General features: G+C 37.3%; 1 protein-coding gene across 1 annotated transcript; it reads right to left on the bottom strand.

Moving 5' to 3' along the window:
• Nucleotides 1–325: 325 nt before the first annotated feature.
• tbata (thymus, brain and testes associated) lies at nucleotides 326–23166 on the bottom strand. Its single transcript, XM_056469688.1, has 9 exons — nucleotides 23079–23166; nucleotides 20882–21067; nucleotides 11425–11583; nucleotides 10918–11012; nucleotides 9249–9413; nucleotides 8490–8571; nucleotides 6782–6914; nucleotides 2273–2307; nucleotides 326–430 (listed from the first exon to the last, which is right to left on the bottom strand). The coding sequence occupies exons 2-9, from the start codon at nucleotides 21060–21062 to the stop codon at nucleotides 381–383; spliced, it is 900 nt and encodes a 299-aa protein (XP_056325663.1). The 5' UTR covers nucleotides 21063–21067; nucleotides 23079–23166; the 3' UTR covers nucleotides 326–380.

The following is a 23166-nucleotide window of genomic DNA, read 5'->3' as shown; positions in this document are numbered from 1 at the left end:
TCTTACCTCATTAGCAGATTGTTTTAATGAGAAACTCACTTAATTTTGGCAATTTTGGCTAGAAACAAGACTAAAATTCCAAGTAAAACATTGTTGTGGTGCATACCATACCATATTTCTACTCTGAGTACTATATATATATACAGTCCTATATAGTTAGGGCCCCCACAAAATCTATATATATATATATATTTGCTAAATGCACACAAATGTCTGCTAAAGGACTAAATGTGTTCAGCTATTTATAAGACATATACTATTATATAATCTATAAAGAAACCATTGAGCTGAGAAAACACCTGTTTCTATGATTTATTAAAAATTAACTTTGCATTACAGATGCTGTGTTGTTGAGGATGATGATGATGATGTGGTCTTCATTATGTGTTTTCTGGGTAGAGTGTGAGGACTTCAGCCTCTCCGATCCGCTCTGAAACACAAACAGATCATCATTTAATAGAGTCTGTTAATTGGGACGCAGCACAAGCAGTAGACACCAGCAAACACACTTTCAAAACTGTGTGTGAATGTGTATAGTTGCTATGGTAACACAACAACTATAGTAATTGATCTGTTGTGCTGATTCTACAGTTGCTATGGTAACACAACAACTAAAGTAATTTATCTGTTGTGGTGATTCTGCAGTTGCTATGGTAACACAACAACTAAAGTAATTTATCTGTTGTGGTGATTCTGCAGTTGCTATGGTAACACTACAACTAAAGTAATTAATCTGTTGTGGTGATTCTATAGTTGCTAAGACAACAATAACTATAGTAATTGATCTGTTGTGGTGATTCTACAGTTGCTATGGTAACACAACAACTAAAGTAATTTATCTGTTGTGGTGATTTTACAGTTGCTATGGTAACACAACAACTAAAGTAATTAATCTGTTGTGGTGATTCTATAGTTGCTAAGGTAACAATAACCATAGTAATTGATCTGTTGTGGTGATTCTACAGTCGCTATGGCAGCACAAAAACTAATTGATCTATTGTGGTGGTTCTATAGTTGCTATGGTAACACAACAACTAAAGTAATTGATTTATTGTGGTGATTGTACAGTTGCTATGGTACCACAACAACTATAGTAATTGATCTGTTGTGGTGATTCTACAGTTGTTATGGTAACACAACAACTAAAGTAATTTATCTGTTGTGGTGATTCTACAGTTGCTATGGTAACACAACAACTAAAGTAATTAATCTGTTGTGGTGATTCTATAATTGTTATGGTAACAATAACTATAGTAATTGATCTGTTGTGGTGATTCTATAATTGCTATGGTAACAATAACGATAGTAATTGATCTGTTGTGGTGATTTTACAGTTGCTATGGTAACACATCAACTACAGTAATTGATCTGTTGTGATGATTCTACAGTTGCTATAGTAACACAACAACTACAATAATTGATCTGTTGTGCTGATTCTATAGTCACTATGGTAACACAACCACTAATTGATCTATTGTGGTGATTCTATAGTTGCTATGGTGTTACCTGGTGTTGTGTTGCTAGGAGACACAATGTGTTATAAAGTAGACACAAATGCTGAATCCCAATTCGCACACTATCAGTCATACATTTAACTGGAAAACTGGCGTAATCTCAACTGAAACATGAAGAGAGGGCGGGGCATAGAGTAGCTCCTCCCCTTTAAAAAAACAGTCAGTAGCATTTTTATCACACCTCTGCTAGTGAGAGTGGTTGAGCTCAAGTGCATCAAATGAAAAGCCAATGAGAAGAAGGGGGCGGGGCATGTCGGACACAAAAGAGCATTTAATGGGTCAGAAGGTTTGATGACAAACTGAAGTATAAAGGGAGGGCAAAAAATCGATTTAAAATGACGAAACTGCAAGCTTTGGATGTTTACATCAGATTTAAATGTGAATTTTGTCATTGTTTTGGAGCACAATGGATCATAGATATCCTTAACCTAATATACTAACATCTAAAAACCTTTATTTTAATATCACAGGATGTTAAATATTAAATCTAGCATTTCCTTCAGGATCTACCTCTGATCTTTCAGCTAGAGTCGATGTGGGCAGTTTCACACTCCCCTGCTTTACCAAGCCACGCCCCCACATATGATTTATAATGTTTTCCTTTCTTTATTACTCTGAAGTTGAACTGAAAGACGAGGATTTCATGACCCTTTAATAACAGCTATTCTCTGGCAAAAGTGGCACATGTGAAGTCTTGAACTGAAAAATGACAATTGAGCATTGATGACACTCCAGTTCACTCCAGTGCACAAACTCACCTGGTTCCTCTGGTAAGGTCTCTGAGTGGCGCAAACTGAGGAAAAACACATAATAAGCTCATTAAACAGCATCCAAAAGGAGATCATAGAATCAAATACAGCTGACGATTACAATAATGCAGCATTACTTCAAAAAATGAGCAATTATTAATTGCATAGTTAAAGTCTAATTAGTGCATGAAAAGTAATTATTTACTCAATAGGAAATGTGATGTCTTAATTCAGTGTTTAATTCAGTAAGCATGTTCATTCATTCATTCATTCATTTTCTTTCAGCTTAGTCACTTTATTCATCAGGGGTCATCCTCAGCAGAATGAATCACCAACCATTCCAGCATATGTTTTACACAGTGGATGCCCTTCCAGCCGCAACCCATGACTGGGAAACACCCATAAACACTCATTCTCACACACACACACTCTTACACTTCAGCCAATTTAGTTGATCAATTCCCCTATAGCGCATGTGTTTGGACTGTGGGGGAAACCGGAGCACCTGGAGGAAACTCCACACCTACATGTGGAGAACATGCAAACTCCACACAGAAATGCAAGCTGACCCAGTCGAAACTCGAACCAGAGACCTTCTTGAGGTGATCGTGCTGCCCACTGCGCCACCATGCAGCCCATAAAATAATAAATATTTACATAAAAATAGCATTACTCTGCTTCTCTAAATTGATTCATATACTTTTTTTCCATCTATATGTGGTGAGGCATTAGCTGTGTTTCCATTCACCTAGTTTTGTGTGCACTTTGGAATATTGCATTAACCTCCTAGGGCTTGAGTGTCCACATATGTGGACAGCACATTTAAGCTCTTAAGTGTCTATTTAAAATACTTTAAATGTTTTATATTTAGTTACAGACACACAGTGTCATCCTGCAACTGTTTTGCAGCATATGAAGTGTCCCAAACACTATTTTTAACTGTCCAAAATGGGGAAAAAATGTTATTTTTACCCTCTGAGAGTCAAAGCAAGTTCAAAAAAAGATTTCCATGTTAAATCTGCATTAAAAAATTCTGGAAAAAGAGATTTGTGTAAATTCAGACCACGAGTCCACATATATAGACATCATTTTTCTCTAAATGTACATAATATCAAAAGACGATACCTAGGTTTTTATTCTAATTAGGTTCTAATAAGCCTAAATAGCAAAGAGAAATAAAAAATTTACATTCCTCCGCTCGCACACGCGAGTCTGGCGATACAGAAACTAGCTGATCAGATCACGGTGTTAGAGCAACAACACCCGGACTCTGCTTTAATCATTCTCGGGGATTTTAACAAAGCAAAACTGTCCCGTGAACTGCCAAAATATAGACAGCATGTTACATGTCCCACAAGAGAAAGCAATATTCTGGATCACTGCTATACCACAATAAAGGATGCATACCGCTCCGTCCAACGAGCAGCTTTGGGACACTCTGACCATTGTTTAATTCATCTCATTCCAACCTACAGGCAGAAACTGAAAACAGCCAAACCTGTATTAAGATCTGTGAAAAGATGGACTAACGAAACAGAGCGGGATCTACAAGCCTGTTTCGACCTCACTGACTGGAGTGTTTTTGAAGCTGCTGCAAACGATCTGGATGAGCTCACGGAGACTGTAACATCTTATATCAGTTTCTGTGAAGACGTGTGCATTCCTACCAGGACTCAACTCACATACAACAATGACAAACCATGGTTCACTGTAAAACTCAGACAGCTACGTCAGGCCAAGGAGGTTGCTTACAGAAATGGGGATAGGGCCTTGTATAAGCAGGCCAAACACACACTGGAAAAGGAGATCAGAGTCGCAAAAAGGAACTATTCTGAGAAACTAAGGAGTCAGTTCTCTTCCAGCGACTCAGCATCTGTGTGGAAAAGTCTGAAAAACATCACAAACTACAAGACACCATCCCCCAGCACTGTAGACAATGAACGACTTGCAAACGACCTGAATGAGTTTTACTGCCGGTTTGAGAAAACCCCCCACACCCACTCTGAACTGCTCTTCACGCCACCATTAACACCTCCACCACCCCCCGCCTCCCTCATACCTGCCCTACAGTTTAACGAAGATGAGGTGCGCCAGGTCTTCCAGAAACAAAAGAGGAAAAAAGCACCAGGCCCAGATTTTATAACACCAGCCTGTTTAAAATCCTGTGCTGACCAACTGGCCCCCATCTTCACCCTGATCTTCAACAGATCACTGGAGCTGTGTGAAGTGCCCTCCTGCCTCAAACGCTCCACCATCATCCCCATCCCAAAGAAACCCAAACTTACAGGACTAAATGACTACAGACCGGTGGCGCTAACATCTGTGGTCATGAAGTCTTTTGAAAAACTGATGCTGGCCCACCTGAAGGACATCACTGAACCCTCACTGGACTCTCTTCAGTTTGCCTACAGAGCAAACAGGTCTGTGGATGATGCAGTAAATATGGGACTGCATTATGCTCTGCAACACCTAGACAGACCAGGGACCTATGTGAGGATGTTGTTTGTTGACTTCAGCTCGGCGTTTAACACTATCATCCCAAAACTTCTCCTGCCCAAATTAACTCAGCTCTCTGTGCCCACCTCTGTCTGTCAGTGGATCAACAGCTTCCTAACGGACAGGCAGCAGCTGGTGAAGCTGGGAAAATTCTCATCTAGTATCCGTACAATCAGCACTGGCGCCCCCCAGGGGTGTGTCCTCTCCCCACTGCTCTTCTCCCTGTACACGAATGACTGCACTTCAAAAGACTCCTCTGTGAAGCTCTTGAAGTTTGCAGACGACACCACACTTATCGGTCTCATTCAGGACGGTGACGAGTCTGCTTACAGACAGGAGGTTAAGGAGTTGGCTGTCTGGTGCAGTAACAACAACCTGGAGCTCAACACGCTCAAAACAGTGGAGATGATAGTGGACTTCAGGAGAAACCCCCCTGCTCTCCCCCCACTGAGCATCATGGACAGCATTGTGGCAGCAGTGGAGTCATTCAGGTTCCTGGGCACCACCATCTCTCAGGACCTGAAGTGGGACACTCACATTGACTCCATTGTCAAAAAAGCTCAACAGAGGCTGTACTTTCTTCGTCAGCTGAGGAAGTTTAACCTCCCAAAGGAGCTGCTGAAACAGTTCTACACCTCCATCATTGAATCAGTCATCTGCACATCAATAACTGTCTGGTTTAGCTCAGCTACTAAATACGACCTCCAAAGACTACATCGAATAGTTCAGACTGCTGAGCGAATCATTGGTACAATGCTTCCTACTCCCCAAGAACTGTACTTATCCAGAGCGAGCAGAAGGGCTGCCAAAATCACTCTGGACCCCTCACACCCAGCACACTGCCTCTTTGAACTGTTACCTTCTGGTTGACGCTACAGAGCACCGCGCACCAGAACAGCCCGACACAGAAACAGTTTCTTCCCTCAGGCAATCCATCTCATGAACACTTGATGATAATAATTGTGGAGCCAACATCACTACTTGCCATACACTTTTATACACATATACACTTATTTAACAACACACTTTACATGCCAATTTGCACATAACAGCTGCACATATAACGTTGTATATAGTAATAAACACGTACATACACTTGTCAATCTGTATATTTGCACTCACTACTTACTTCTATTTTTTTAAAATATATTTATTATCTGTTTTTTGTCCTGTCTCTGTAATCCTGTTGCACTGTAGAAGCTCTGTCACCAAAACAAATTCCTCATATGTGTGAACATACCTGGCAATAAAGCTCTTTCTGATTCTGATTCTGATTCTGAAAATGCATGTAAAAGTACACCTTGGGCCTTAAGAGGTTAAAGATGATTAATGTAAAGGCCATGATGTGCATACATTTTGAAAATGGGCATGAAAACATGCACAGCACCAGTGGTGTAGTCAGGGCTATACGCACGTATAGTCAGTATGCCTACTTTTTTCTATGAGCTGTTTGTGTATTACGAATTCTGAGGATCAATAATTGCGTATACCCTCGGTATTCTCACTTGTTTTGCTGATTAGACTTCCCTAATTACGTGTATTCGCATCCCCTTTAACTGTATACCAAATGTGTTTTTAACTCTCATCTTAATTTGTTGCTATTTGAGCATTTTTGGTTATATTTTGCGCCATTCCCTGCCCTCTGTCAGTCCATCATCACAGTGCTTCAGTATTATACTTATATTATTATTCCCTCCAGAACTGTCTTGAGCATCTGTCTGCGCTTCAGTCTCACACCTCCAAAAGCCACCGCGTTCATTGCATTTCGTCTTCTGAGGCGCAGCTCAATTATTAGAGGAGAGCAAACACCACAGTGGAGAATCCCAACAGTGCAGCAAACTCCACCTCTCTCAGTGATGTCTGTGCAGGAGCAGGAGGAGCTGAGAAGTTTATTATCTTTAGTTTCTCATTGACTAGAAACGCTGCTTTATTCACTAATGTTTTACGTGATTTTACAGTTTGTGCATAAATCTGATTCTCATCTTCAAATGGACACACAGGTGCTGATGTAGGTGTGCTGACCTGCTCCTGTGGGCTCTGCCGGCCGGCTCCAGCAGCAGATGTTCAGTGTTCAGTGGATCTGCAGATGTTTGGAGGCTCAGAGAAGAGCAGTCGCTCACCGCCTGCTTCAGTAAACCCTGAACCAGCTCCTTCTCTGAGCACAAACACACTTAATGAGTCCTCATTAACACAGAACACACACACAAATACACATATTCACAGAAAAACACACACAATATTTAAGAAAGGTTAGATATACACTCACCGGCCACTTTATTAGGTACACCTGTCCAACTGCTCAGTAACGAAAATTTTTAATCAGCCAATCACATGGCAGCAACTCAATGTGTTTAGGCATGTAGACATGGTCAAGACGATCTGCTGCAGCTCAAAGCGAACATCAGAATGGGGAAGAAAGGGGATTTAAGTGACTTTGAATGTGGCATGGTTGTTGGTGCCAGACGGGCTGCTCTGAGTATTTCAGAAACTGCTGATCTACTGGGATTTTCACGCACAACCATCTCTAGGGTTTACAGAGAATGGTCCGACAAAAAGGAAATATCCAGTGAGCGGCAGTTCTGTGGGCGCAAATGCCTTGTTGATGCCAGAGGTCAGAGGAGAATGGCCAGACTGGTTCCAGCTGATAGAAAGGCAACAGTAACTCAAATAAGCACTCGTTACAACCGAGGTCTGCAGAAGAGCATCTCTGAACACACAACACGTCCAACCTTGAGGCGGATGGGCTACAGCAGCAGAAGACCACACCAGGTGCCGCTCCTGTCAGCTAAGAACAGGAAACTGAGGCTACAATTCACACAGGCTCACCAAAACTGGACAATAGAAGATTGGAGAAATGTTGCCTGGTCTGATGAGTCTCCATTTCGGCTCAGAATTTGGCCTCAACAACATGAAAGCATGGATCCATCCTGCCTTGTATCAGCGGTTCAGGCTGGTGGTGGTGGTGTAATGGTGTGGGGGGAGATTTTCTTGGCACACTTTGGGTCCATTAGTACCAACTGAGCATCGCGCCACAGCCTACCTGAGTACTGTTGCTGACCATGTCCATCCCTTTATGAGCACAGTGTCTCCATCTTCTGATGGCTACTTCCAGCAGGATAACGCACCATGTCATAAAGCACCAATCATCTCAGACTGGATTCTTGAACATGACAATGAGTTCACTGTACTCAAATGGCCTCCACAGTCACCAGAGCTCAATCCAATAGAGCACCTTTGGGATGTAGTGGAACGGGAGATTGGCATCATGGATGTGCAGCCGACAAATCTGCAGCAACTGTGTGATGCTATCATGTCAATATGGAGCAAAATCTCTGAGGAATATTTCCAGTAGCTTGTTGAATCTACGCCATGAAGGATTAAGGCAGTTCTGAAGGCAAAAGGGGGTCCAACCCGGTACTAGTATGGTGTACCTAATAAAGTGGCCGGTGAGTGTATATTTTAGAATAAAAACATACCAAGGAAGATTTAAGACTTTCTGCTCCAAGAGCTTATTAAGGCCTTAAATTATTTATTTAAAGGGTTATTATAATGATTAGGTCATTGAGGATATATTATTTATTTGAGGTTATATTACTATAATGAATTAATTTACTATATTCTGTTAGTGTTTGAGAGATACTTTAAATATTGCTGGTCTAAAGCTGAATACTTCCTATGCATATGCTATTTACTTTGTGCAGTGTTAATCAACCAATCAGAATCTGCCTACCTTTGTCACTGGCCAATAAAAGCCACTGCTGGACCATGGAGAGCGAATCAGTTTGCAGGATCTGACACAAGAGCTCCAGCACCTGCACAAACACATCAGACACATTATTTTAATACTTAACAAGACAAATATCACTGATTCTTATAATTTATTCAACAAAACGGAAATAATACATCAACTAAATACTGTGGATTGCACTGGTATACAGCATAACAACTTTAGATAGTCAAAAGATGGGAGTAAGTCTTATTGGTTTTATTTCGGCTAGAATAAAAGCAGTTTTTAATTGTTTTAAAGCCATGTTAAGGTCAATATTATTAGCCCCTTTAAGCAATATTAGTTTTGGATTGTCTCCAGAACAAACATCTGTTATACAATGACTTGCCTAATTACCCTAACTTTACCCTAATTACCCTAGTGAAGCCTTTAAATGTCTCTTTAAGCTCAATACTAGTGAAGAATATCTAATCTAATATTATTTACTGTCATCATGACAAAGAGAAAATAAATCAGTTATTAGAGATGAGTTATTAAAACTATTATGTGCTGAAATATGTAGGAAAATTCTCTCCGGTAAACAGAAATTGGGGAAAAATATGAAAGTTATTCCCTTTACTGCACTTTATTTGCTCTTAATCACTTCAGAAGAATTTAATTAATGTTGTTATGAAACATTAAACATAAAAACCACTCTATCAGGTGAAACCAGCAGTTTTTTCCACATCATGCTTGAGTTTTTCATGTTTTGAGGTGTGTTACCTTGAGCTCCAGCCCCTCCAGCACGTGTGTGTGTGTTGCCGTCCGCCGGTGGGATGTCCTGCTGCGCTTCTTTCCTCCCCATGATGAAGATGGGATGATCCGGCCGGACTGAGATGAATACTGAGTCTTCCTGCGCGGAGCTTCATCATCCGCACGCTTCTGTGGCTTTATTCAGACAACACACACTTGCTTAATAAAATAAAAACAAATGGAAATAAGCAAAAAATAAAAAAAAATAAAAAAAAAGGAAAGAAAAGAAAAGAAAAGAAAAATGTAATAAAAAAGGAAAATAAAAATTACATTACATTTAAAACAAATTTTATTACATAAAAATTTAATTAATTTAAATTAAATTAAAACATTAAAAATAAAAATTTTATTATTTTACATTTTTTTATTAAATTAAATTTAAAAATAAAAAATAAAATATAGTTACATAAAAAAATTATTTAATTACATTAAATTAAAACAATTAAAACAAATATACAATAAAATTACATAACAATTTTTATTAAATTTAAATAAAAAATAAAAATACATAAAAAATTTTATTAAATTAAATTTAAAAAATAAAATAAAATGACATAAAAAATTTAATTGAATTTAAAAAATGTAAATAAATAATTTTAATAATAAAATAAAATTACATAAAAAAAATCTATTTAACTCAATTTAAAAATGAAAAATAAAATAACATTAAAAATTAATTTAATTGAATTAAAAAATGTAAGAAAAAATAATATTACATTAATTACATAAATTAACTAAATATTAAATTAAATAAACATAAAAGCATATTTGTATAGTACAGCATAGTAATAAAATAAATTATAGTAAATATAAAGAAATATTACATTTAAGACATGATATAATAAAAATGATTATAGTTTATTACATGTTTAAATATTATTATATAAATTCAATTCATTTATTTATTTTAATAACCTTATTTTTATTTATTTTTATTATTTATTTTTTATAACCTTCTAGTCATTTAGACAATTATAGTTTATAAACCCAACTAAATCCAAGCAATTTTACAGAGAACCGGAGAGACCGGAGCACACTGAGGAAACCCACACCAACACAGGGAGAACATGCAAACTCCACACAGAAATGCCAACTGACCCAGCTGAGACTCGAACCAGCAACCCTCTTGCTGTGAGGCGACATCGCTACCCATTGTGCCACTGCATCACCCCTGTGATTTTTTAAGTAGTTCTTTATTTTTTTTATTACATTTTATATTATTTTTTTATTGTTTTTTATTTTATTTGACTTTTTTTTTTTTTTCATTTATTATTTATTTTTTAAATTACATTTTTTGTGTGTGCTATTTGTATTTTATTTTATTTCATTATTATTTTTGTTTTATTTTTATTTATTATTTTTTGATTGTTTTTTATTTTATATATTATTTTATATTATTTGGTCATTTATAAAAAAAATACTATAATTTCTTTTTTGTGTTATTTTTATTTTACTTTAATTTTAGTTTTAGTTATTTTTTATGCTGTTTTTTATTTTAGATTTAGATTTTTCTTTTTTCTTTTGTTTGATATTTTATTATTATCTATTTAATTATTTATATAAAAAATTTTTAAATTACTATTATTGTCATAGTGCACTATTCATATGGGGCAATTTCAGATAGAGCCAGATACTGTACCTCCCTCTTGTCATGTTGAGTCTCAGCCGCAGCTGAAAGTTTGATTTTAGTAGCCAAATCCTTCAGTTCCTCACGCCAGCTTTCAGAAATCAGCGCTGTGGAGAAAAAGATCAAAAGACGCAAACGTACATTAGAAAATACATCAACATTTGAAGACCATTTTTCAGAAGAGCTACACAATATGCTGGAAGACGACTCAGAAACTGCTACTCACATGAAAAAATACTATAATAAACACTGTAGTATGTTTTAACCATACTATAGTAAAGTACTTGAATTAATCTGTTGCTGTGATTCTACCGTTGCTATGGTAACACAAGAACTGTATTAATATAAACAAATGACCCAATACTGTATAATTTACTACAATATAGTATTGACCAATCAGAATCAAGCATACCAGAGAGCTGTATCATCAATAGCTTATAATTAGAGAATGTAACATTACTGTAAAGTGTGATTGTGAAATTCTCACTCAGTGTTCGTGTAAATGATGATTTCTTGTACCTGCTCGTGGTCCGGATCGGTCAGAGCTGATCTCAGGTGTGAAAAATGCAGAACGGCTCCCGCTGACTGACACCTGACTCTTAATGAGTGGATGTGGACACAGCGGAGTGAAGCCGAACCAGTCATCATTTACCATACACACCAGTTTACCATTCAGCCCTTCAGGACACAAAACACCAGCAGAAATATTTCACTACTGCAGTGTACCAACACAAGCCGATTACATAAATGTGTTTAAAAAAAAAGTAATCTAATGTAATCCTAAAGTAGTCTGATTACATTACTTTTTAATACATTTATGGTAATGTAATCAGACTACTTTAGGATTACATTAGATTACTTTTGTTACACATTTATGATAATGTTCTGACTAGTTTTGGATTACATTGTTGCACATGTTTGGTAATGAAATCTGAATACTTTTATATTACATTTAGATTACTTTTTAATACATTTATGGTAATCTAAATGTAATCTAAAAGTATTCACATTTCATTACCAAACATGTGCAACAATGTAATCCAAAACTAGTCAGAACATTATCATAAATGTGTAACAAAAGTAATCTAAATGTAATCCAAAAGTATTCAGAGTTTATTACCAAACATGTATAACTAATCTAAATGTAATCCAAAAGTGGTCCAATTTTATTACCTTAAATGTCAAAAAATGCAATTTAATTGTAATCCAAAACTAGCCAGATTACATTATCATAAATGTGAAACAAAAGTAATCTAAATGTAATCCAAAAGTATTCAGATTTCATTACCAAACATGTGCAACAATGTAATCCAAAACTAGCCAGATTACATTATCATAAATGTGTAACAAAAGTAATCTAAATGTAATCCAAAAGTATTCAGATTTCATTACCAAACATGGATAACTAATCTAAATGTAATCCAAAAGTGGTCCAGTTTTATTATCTTAAATGTGAAAGAATGCAATTTAATTGTAATCCAAAAGTAGTCACATTACATTACCATAAATGTGTAACAATGTAATCCAAAACTAGTCAGATTACATTATCATAAATGTGCAACAAAAGCAATCTAAATGTAATCCAAAAGCAGTCAAATAAAATTACCATAAATGAGTAACAAAAGTAATCTAAAGGTAATCCAAAAGTACTCAGATTTCATTACCATAAATGTATATCAAAACTAATCTAAATATAATCCAAAGGTTTAGTCAGATTACTATAGTCAGATTACTTAATCATAAATGATTAACAAAAATAATCCAAAATTAATTCAAAAACAGTCAGATTACATTACCATAAATGTGTAACAAAAGTAATTCATGGGTAATCCAAAAGTAGTCAGATTATGTCACCATAAATGTGAAACAAAAGCTATTTAAATGTGATCCAAAAGAAGTCAAATTTCACTATGTAAATGTTTAACAAATGTAATCTAAGGATAATCCATAGTCAGATTACATTACCTAAATGTGTAAATAATGTAATCTAAATGTAATCCAAAAGTAGTCAGATTACATTATCATAAATGTGTACCAATGTAATTCAAAGTTAGCCCGATTCCATTACCATGTATCAAAAGTAATCTAAATGTAATCCAAAAGCAGTCCGATTACATTACCATAAATGTGTAACAAAAGTAATCTAAGGGTAATACAAAGTAGTAAGATTACATAACATAGATGTGTAAATAATGTAATCTAAATTATTCTAAAATGTATTCAGATTACATTACCACAAATGCATAACAAAACTAAATGTAATCCAACAAAAAATCTAAATGTAATCCAAAAGTAATCAGATTACATTATCATAAATGTCTAACAATGTAATCCAAAACTAGTCAGAATACTATCATAAAAGTGTAACAACTGTAATCTAAATGTAATCCAAAAGTATCAATATTACATTACCTAAACGTGTAACAAAAGTAATCTAACGGTAATAAAAAAGTAGACAGATTACATAACATAAATGTGCAAAAAACGTAATCTAAATGTAATCCAAAAGCAGTCAGATAGAATTATCATAAGTGTGTATCAAAATAAAGCAAAAGTATCCAAATTACATTACCATAAATGTGTAACAATGTAATCCAAAAGTAATCAGATTACATTATCATAAATGTGTATCAAAAGTAATCTAAATGTAATCCAAAAGCAATCAGATTACATTAGCACAAATGTGTAACATAAATCTAACTGACATTTAACTGTAAATGAACCGACAATCTTCTGTGACTGACTAAAGATTTTGTCATGTAATTTGTAAACGCTACACCCTTACGAAATTTTCAGCAATTAAATATCACAGTAAATATCCGCAGATTGTAACCCATTATTGAATATATTTATTTACTCACCTAAATATGTGTAAATACATATTTACTCACTTTTTATATTAAATTCAGTAATATGTTTTATGATATGACTTATGTACAATACAGTTTTTAAAGTAATATTTTCTGTCTTTTAGTAGATGCAGTATATTATCATATGACAGACTTATTTTGTTTACTTAATGTTTCTAATTGAATGTGCATTTAAACCTTAATTGTAATTATTTTATTTAATGTGTTAAATATTTAGTTACTATACTCAAAAAATATCATTCCACGTAAATCCATATATAAAATTCTGTGCAGAAATATCCAAAAATGCAGTTCATCATCAGTAATGCTTTCACATGCAGATCACACACATTATAAAAAGTGCAGCGAATGCCTGCTGTGCACAGGATTATTCACAGGATCACAGTCAGGTTTCACACAGGAATGAACACGATCACAGGTTCTTGAAGGCTGAAAGTCATCAAAGAAAGCATCTGTGATGTAATGCATGTTGTTTTGATGATCATAAAATAAACTCCTTCATGACTCTGGATCAGAGCTTTGCATTAATGAAGCGAGGCCTGTTTGTGCTTCACTTGACTGTGATCTTACATTAATTGCACAGCAGGATTTCTGTCTAAATTAGCAGCTTGTAGCATTTTTTGTGTGTGTCAAATAATTACTTCATATTTTGAATGAAGAGGTTTCGTCTTATGGATGTGATATCAATTCATAATGACAGCTGAAATGTCTCAGCTAAATTAAATGTTTAAATTGCTAAAGCATTTGCTCTGAGTGCTCCAAACGGATAACTAGGCATGAATTATACACTGTAAAAAGAATTGCTGCCTTGTTATTTTTGTTTTATTGAATGAAATTATAATTTCTTGTCAGTTTTATTGACAAAGTGGGGTGACTAGTAAAATTATGCTAAAAAATAGTTGAAATCTCATTAAACTCATTAAAATAAGCTGTCATATTATTATTTAAGGTGTAGATGTGACAGAAAATTCAATATAAATGTGCAATAAATGTAAATATAAAATAAATATAAATAAGACTGAATTAACAGACCACTCAAAATTCCTCAGTTTCTCTGGATTTTTAAACAATAATAATAATAATAAATTATTTTATTGATGACACGGTGGCTCAGTGGTTAGCACTGTGTCTTCACAGCAAGAAGGTCGCTGGTTTGAGCCTCGGTTGGGTCAGTTGGTGTTTCTGAGTGGAGTTTACATGTTCTGCCCGTGTTGGTGTGGGTTTCCTCCGGGTGCTCCGGTTTCCCCCACAGTTCAAATACATGCGCTATAGGGGAACTGATGAACTAAATTGTCTGTAGTGTATGAGTGTGTATGTGTGTGTGTATGTGTGTGTGTGTGTTAGTGTGTGTGTGTGTGTGTGTGTGTGTGTGTGTGTGTGTGTGTGTGTGTGTGAGAATGAGTGTGCATGAATGAGTGTGGATGTTTCCCAGTACTGGGTCGGAGCTGAAAGAGCATCCGCTGCGTAAATCATATTCGGGAATAGTTGGCGGTTCATTCTGCTGTGGCTTAAAACTAGCATCTCCTTTCTGAATTATAGTTATATACATAACGTGATTTTTGTTTTATTCTGTAAACTACTGATTACAAATATTCTAAATATATAAAATATAATATATTAATATATTATATTAAAATATAAATCATACGTTTTGTGCATAAAATAACAAAAAGGTGCCATTTTCACAATATCAAGAAATAGCAAATCAATTCTGGTGGAATAACCTTTTTAGGATTTTTCTATGATTTTCTGCTTTAAATGACAGTATTGTAATTTAAATTGAGAAGAAATGTTATCAGACATGTACAGAATTAAAAATGGTATAATATTACTGGGCAGATTAATCGCAATTAAACAAAATAAAAGTTTGTTTTGACATATGTCTGTGTATTCATTCATTCAATTTCATTCGGCTTAGTCTCTTTATTCATCGAGGGTCGCCACAGCGGAATGAACCGCCAACTCATGTTTTACACAGCGGATGCCTTTCCAGCTGCAACCCAGTCCTGGGAAACACTCATACACACTCATTCACACATACACAACGGCCAATTAAGTTAATCAATTCCCATATATGTGTGGACTGTTTTGGACTGTGGGAGAAATCAGAGCACCTGGTGGAAACCCAAGCCTACATTGGGAGAACATGCAAACTCCACACAGAGGAGCCAACTGACCCAGCCGGGACTAGAACCAGCGATCTTCTTGCTGTGAGACCACAGTGCTAACCACTGAGCCACTGTGTATCATTCATTCATTTTCTTTTAGGCTTAGTCCCTTTATTAACCAGGTGTCGCCACAGCGGAATGAACCGCCAACCTATCCAGCACATGTTTTACACAGCGGATGCCTTTTCAGTTCCATCACTGGGAAACACCCATGCACTCTTATTCACACTCAAAACTTTTATTTTGGATGTGATTAATCTTCAAGACATAATATATATATATATATATATATATATATATATATATATATATATATATATATATATATATATATATATATATATATATATATATATATAAATGTATATGTAAATGAATATGTAAATGTATATGTAAATGTATACATATGTATACATATATATATATATATATATATATATATATATATATATATATATACATACATATTTATACATTTATATATATATATACATACATACATACATACATACATACATACATACATACATACATACATACATACATATATATATATATATATATATATATATATATATATATATATATATATATATATATATATAGTCCTCAAAATAAAACCAAATAAAAAGCTAAATGTCATTCTAGTCAGTGTTATTTATTAAATATTCTCTCACTAAAAAACTCCAAAGCAACAAAACTTTAAGCATCACAAACAAGATTTCCCGAACGCCTGTTTGTGCTTCTCTTGACTGTGATCTTACATTAATTGCACAGCATGCTTTCTGTGTGTAAATTAGCAGCTTGCGGGTTTTAAAAACAGAACCTCACATATTTTCCACCATTTGGTGTGGAAAAACTGGCCATTAGATGTATGCAAATCAGCCGGCAGCAGTTCAGGAAAACTGTGTGCTTATGCAGAAGCTCATCATTAAAGTCCTTCACAGCACAGATTATTACACACACTTTCCTCACGTAGAGAGTCCTGCTGGCCGTTTGATAAAGTCTGGCCTTTATTATGCCAATGAACTAGGTGATGAAAAACCCCCATCTAAAGGATTAGGAAAGAAATGTTTTTTTTTTGTACTACACAATAATCTTAGACTTTCTGCCAATGCACATTCATGACAAGATCATTTTTAAGTTTAATAAATAATTTAGAGGATATTTACAAATATTTATGTCTTAAATGTGCTGTATGTAAGATTTTGACCCCCTCTAAAGCATAAAAATACCATCACGTGTTTGCAGATATTGAAGAAACATGCTCAGTGAACGTTCTTGTTCATCTGAAAAACAATGCTTTTTCATTCATTCAGTCAGGAAGGCTCTCAAAGCATGACCGAAATGCGACCTGCGGTGGACAGTAGCAGACTCCAAAATGACACGTAGACTCAGAGTTCCACATGAAGTTATTAATTAGCAAATAATATTAATATTACAAGCGTAAACATTAGGTGAGCAGGTTACATTGAAACCACGTGTCCTAACAACACGCTTCGTGACGAGATACGCAGTGATGAGAAATCTGTCTGTTTGCACCAGACCAAGTTCAACGACCGGGTGTCAAACTTACACACTGCACCTTTAATATTTACATATTTATTAATTGATGGAAATCTGACAGACTGGACAATAATCACATATTGCATAAAAATAATAATTTGTAATACATTTTTCTGATGTTGCAGAGCATATCCATGACAAGAGTATGTCAAGAGTAAGACAATTAAATTTAACTTAACATTTATAAATGGAATCACTTGAATGGCAAACTTTATTTTGAAAAGTAATATGCAAAACAGCAATACAACATGTAATATTAATTTTCTTTTTGTCTGTATTCAAATTGAGCATTTTCTTTCACATATGTGCAAAGTTTGATGCAAAACACAAAAATGTATTAAAATAAATGACAAAAAATTTAACATGTAATTTACATACTATTTTTAACGCTTTTTAATAAATTTATTGCAAAATTAAATTGCAAATGTATTTCCTTATTTCTCATTTCTCATCACTTTTTAAAACACAATAAAATCATGAAAATGCATAAAATTGTGTTTTAGACATGCCATGTGGAGTTCATTTTAAGGTTAGCATCTGGAGCTAAAGAACAAAATAGTGAAAAATGTCAACTTGGTCACACTCAACTCTGTCTTCGTCAACTCTGTTATTATCATCAACTTTGTTATCGTCAACTTTGTTATCGTCAACTCTGTCACCGTCAACTCTGTCATCGTCAACTCTGTCACCGTCAACTCTGTCACCGTCAACTCTGTCACCGTCAACTCTGTCATCGTCAACTCTGTTATTATCATCAACTTTGTTATCGTCAACTTTGTTATCGTCAACTCTGTCACCGTCAACTCTGTCATCGTCAACTCTGTCACCGTCAACTCTGTCACCGTCAACTCTGTCACCGTCAACTCTGTCATCGTCAACTCTGTTATTATCATCAACTTTGTTATCGTCAACTCTGTCATCGTCAACTCTGTCACCGTCAACTCTGTTATTATCATCAACTTTGTTATCGTCAACTCTGTCATCGTCAACCTCTGTCACCGTCAACTCTGTCATCGTCAACTCTGTTATTATCATCAACTTTGTTATCGTCAACTTTGTTATCGTCAACTCTGTCATCGTCAACTCTGTCATCGTCAACTCTGTCATCGTCAACTCTGTCACCGTCAACGCTGTCACCGTCAACTCTGTTGTTATCGTCAACTCTGTCACCGTCAACTCTGTTATTATCATCAACTATGTTATCGTCAACTTTGTCACCGTCAATTCTGTCATCGTCAACTCTGTCACCGTCAACTCTGTTATTATCATCAACTTTGTTATTATCAACTCTGTCATCGTCAACTCTGTCACCGTCAACTCTGTCACCGTCAACTCTGTCACCGTCAACTCTGTCACCGTCAACTCTGTCACCGTCAACTCTGCCACCGTCAACTCTGTCACCGTCAACTCTGTCACCGTCAACTCTGTTATTATCATCAACTTTGTTATCGTCAACTTTGTCACCGTCAACTCTGTTATTATCGTCAACTCTGTCATCGTCAACTCTGTCATCGTCAACTCTGTTATTATTGTCAACTCTGTCATCGTCAACTCTGTCATCGTCAACTCTGTCATCGTCAACTCTGTCATCGTCAACTCTGTCATCGTCAACTCTGTCATCGTCAACTCTGTTATTATTGTCAACTCTGTTATTATCGTCAACTCTGTCATCGTCAACTCTGTCATCGGCAACTCTGTTATTATCATCAACTTTGTTATCGTCAACTCTGTCATCGTCAACTCTGTCACCGCCAACTCTGTCACCGCCAACTCTGTCACCGTCAACTCTGTCACCGTCAACTCTGTCACCGTCAACTCTGTCACCGCCAACTCTGTCACCGTCAACTCTGTCACCGTCAACTCTGTTATCGTCAACTCTGTTATCGTCAACTCTGTTATCGTCAACTCTGTTATCGTTAACTCTGTTATCGTTAACTCTGTGACCGTTAACTTTGTGACCCTCAACTTTGTTACCGTCAACTATGTTATCGTCAACTATGTTATCGTCAACTTTGTCACCGTCAACTCTGTCACTGTCAACTTTGTTGCCGTCAACTGTGTTATTGTTAACTCTGTGACCGTTAACTTTGTGACTCTCAACTATGTTATCGTCAACTATGTTACCATCAACTTTGTTATTGTCAACTCTGTCACCGTCAACCGTGTGTGTGTGTGTGTTTACCCTGCATGTGTTGGACTCTGTGTGTGTTTACCATGCTTGTGTCGGACTCTCTGTGTGTGTGTGTGTGTGTGTGTGTGTGTGTGTGTGTGTTTAACCTGCATGTGTTGGACTCTGTGTGTGTGTGTGTGTTTAACCTGCATGTGTTGGACTCTGTGAGTGTGTTTACCATGCTTGTGTCGGACTCTGTGTGTGTGTGTGTGTGTGTGTGTGTGTGTTTACCATGCATGTGTCGGAATCTGTGTGGGTGTGTGTGTGTTTACCCTGCATGTGTCGGACTCTGTGTGGGTGTGTGTGTTTACCCTGCATGTGTCGGACTCTGTGTGTTTACCCTGCATGTGTCGGACTCTGTGTGGGTGTGTGTGTTTACCCTGCATGTGTCGGACTCTGTGTGGGTGTGTGTGTTTACCCTGCATGTGTCGGACTCTGTGTGGGTGTATGTGTTTAACCTGCATGTGTCGGACTCTGTGTGGGTGTGTGTGTTTACCCTGCATGTGTCGGACTCTGTGTGGGTGTGTGTGTTTACCCTGCATGTGTCGGACTCTGTGTGGGTGTGTGTGTTTACCCTGCATGTGTCGGACTCTGTGTGTTTACCCTGCATGTGTCGGACTCTGTGTGGGTGTGTGTGTTTACCCTGCATGTGTCGGACTCTGTGTGGGTGTGTGTGTTTACCCTGCATGTGTCGGACTCTGTGTGGGTGTGTGTGTTTACCCTGCATGTGTCGGACTCTGTGTGGGTGTGTGTGTTTACCCTGCATGTGTCGGACTCTGTGTGGGTGTGTGTGTTTACCCTTCATGTGTCGGACTCTGTGTGGGTGTGTGTGTTTACCCTGCATGTGTCGGACTCTGTGTGGGTGTGTGTGTGTTTACCCTTCATGTGTCGGACTCTGTGTGGGTGTGTGTGTTTACCCTGCATGTGTCGGACTCTGTGTGGGTGTGGGTGTGTGTGTTTACCCTGCATGTGTCGGACTCTGTGTGGGTGTGTGTGTTTACCCTGCATGTGTCGGACTCTGTGTGGGTGTGTGTGTGTTTACCCTGCATGTGTCGGACTCTGTGTGGGTGTGTGTGTTTACCCTGCATGTGTCGGACTCTGTGTGGGTGTGTGTGTGTTTACCCTGCATGTGTCGGACTCTGTGTGGGTGTGTGTGTTTACCCTGCATGTGTCGGACTCTGTGTGGGTGTGTGTGTGTTTACCCTGCATGTGTCGGACTCTGTGTGGGTGTGGGTTGTGTCTGGAGAAGAAGGAGTGATGGCTGAGCGTCCCGAAGCGCAGGCTGCCCCTAGTGGAGGCTCTGGATCCTGCAGACTCACACTGCACTGAGCCCAGATCAGCCCTGGAGACACCCACATTCACCTGCTGCTCCGATTCATCCATAATGCCTGCAGACACAAGCGCATGTTAACATATCCGCCAACACTTCAGCTTAAAGTACACAATCAAAACTAATCAAAACTAAGCATGTTGATTTTGTCAGCTCACACTGCTAGTTTTGTGCTGAACAATTGATCTGTGCATGTCATTAAGAAGAAAACAGTAGTTTGCTCTTGAAATGTTGAATTGAAATCTGCAACTGCACTTCCTGTTTGTTCTCAGTTAAATTCCCAGATCAGGGCTGTCTGAGGTATTGGGTGTGGCTAACATACTTAACCACGCCCCTCCAACTGTCAGTTTAGACATCAAACAGAAATGGTGAGCAGGAGGAGTCTGTTAGGTTGTAATAACTCTCCATCTTTCAGAATGAAACGCCTACTTTACTACATCCAATCAGCTCGCAGTAGGAAAAAACAAGCCACGCCCACTGCTTTCTCATTTAATATTCCGTTTCTCTAGGAACTGCGGCACAATACAGAAAAAAACAGTCACAGATTCCGGATCATGCAGACTTTAAGCAGCAGTTCTCACGGTAAACTAGCGGCTGATTATCTGTCTTTTGGTCAATTCTGAACCACCAGTGATAAAACCATTTTTACACCACAAAAACTGACACACACACACACACACACACACACACGCACACACATACACACACACACACACACACACACACACACACACCACACACACACACACACACACACACACACACACACACACACAGACAGACAGACAGACAGACAGACAGACAGACAGACAGACAGACAGACCAAACAAACACACATGCACAATCCAACAAACACACACCCTTAAACACACGCACACTACACACTCCAGCACACACCCCAAACAGACACAGATGCACAGTCCAACACACACCCCAAGACACACAGACAAAACAAACAAACACACACACACACACACACACACACACCTCAAACAAACACACATGCACACTCCAACACACCCCTTAAACAAACACACACACACATGCACACTCCAGCACACACTCCTTAATCAAACACACAGACACGCACGCACGCACGCACGCACACACGCACACACACACACACGCACACACGCACACTCCAAACAAACACAAATGTACACTCCTACACACACCACTTAATCAAACACACAGACACACACACGCACATACACACACACACACACACACACAAACAGACGTACACTCCAACACATATACACACACACAATCACACAAGTACACTCAAACACACACACACACGCATACTCCAACAAACATACATACACACACACAAAATCACACAAGTACACTCCAACACATACACACACACACAAACACACACACACACGCACACGCACACTCCAACCAAACACACATGTACACTCCTACACACACCACTTAATCAAACACACAGACACACACGAACATACACACACACACACACGCATACACACACACACACAAACAGACGTACACTCCAACACATATATACACACACACACAATCACACACATACACTCCAACACACACACACACGCGCACTCCAACACATATACATACACACACAAACAAAATCACACAAGTACACTCCAACACATACACACCCACACACACACATGACGTACACTCCAACACATATACATACACACACACAAAATCACACACGTACACTCCAACACATACACACACACACACACACACACACGCATACACACACACACACAAACAGACGTACACTCCAACACATATACACACACACACACACACACACATTAACAGATTCGAATACATTTAACTTTTATCTCTTTGTTTGCAGAGTTGATCATCTAAAGGATCTCATGTTTGATTTTAGAGATATTATATATAAAGTTATTAATAATATTGTCAGATTTGTTTTTATTAAAGCTTAAAACTAAATCCAATAAACTCCCTACGGAGTAATTCAACTACCATTACTCAACGTAATTGCAAAATAAACAACTTTAATGAAGCGATCAGCACTTAATTATTGTTTTGGAGAAACTCACCCAACACTGCGCACAAAGTTTTCCCAAGGGCTTCTCTCAGGTCCTGTGACACAAAAACAGATGTTGTGCATCTCTACAGACACTCTAT

Source organism: Danio aesculapii, chromosome 12 (assembly GCF_903798145.1).
Source record: "Danio aesculapii chromosome 12, fDanAes4.1, whole genome shotgun sequence".
Lineage (NCBI taxonomy): Eukaryota > Metazoa > Chordata > Actinopteri > Cypriniformes > Danionidae > Danio > Danio aesculapii.
Note: the sequence above shows the minus strand (reverse complement) of the source record. Positions and strands in the feature narration are given on the sequence as shown.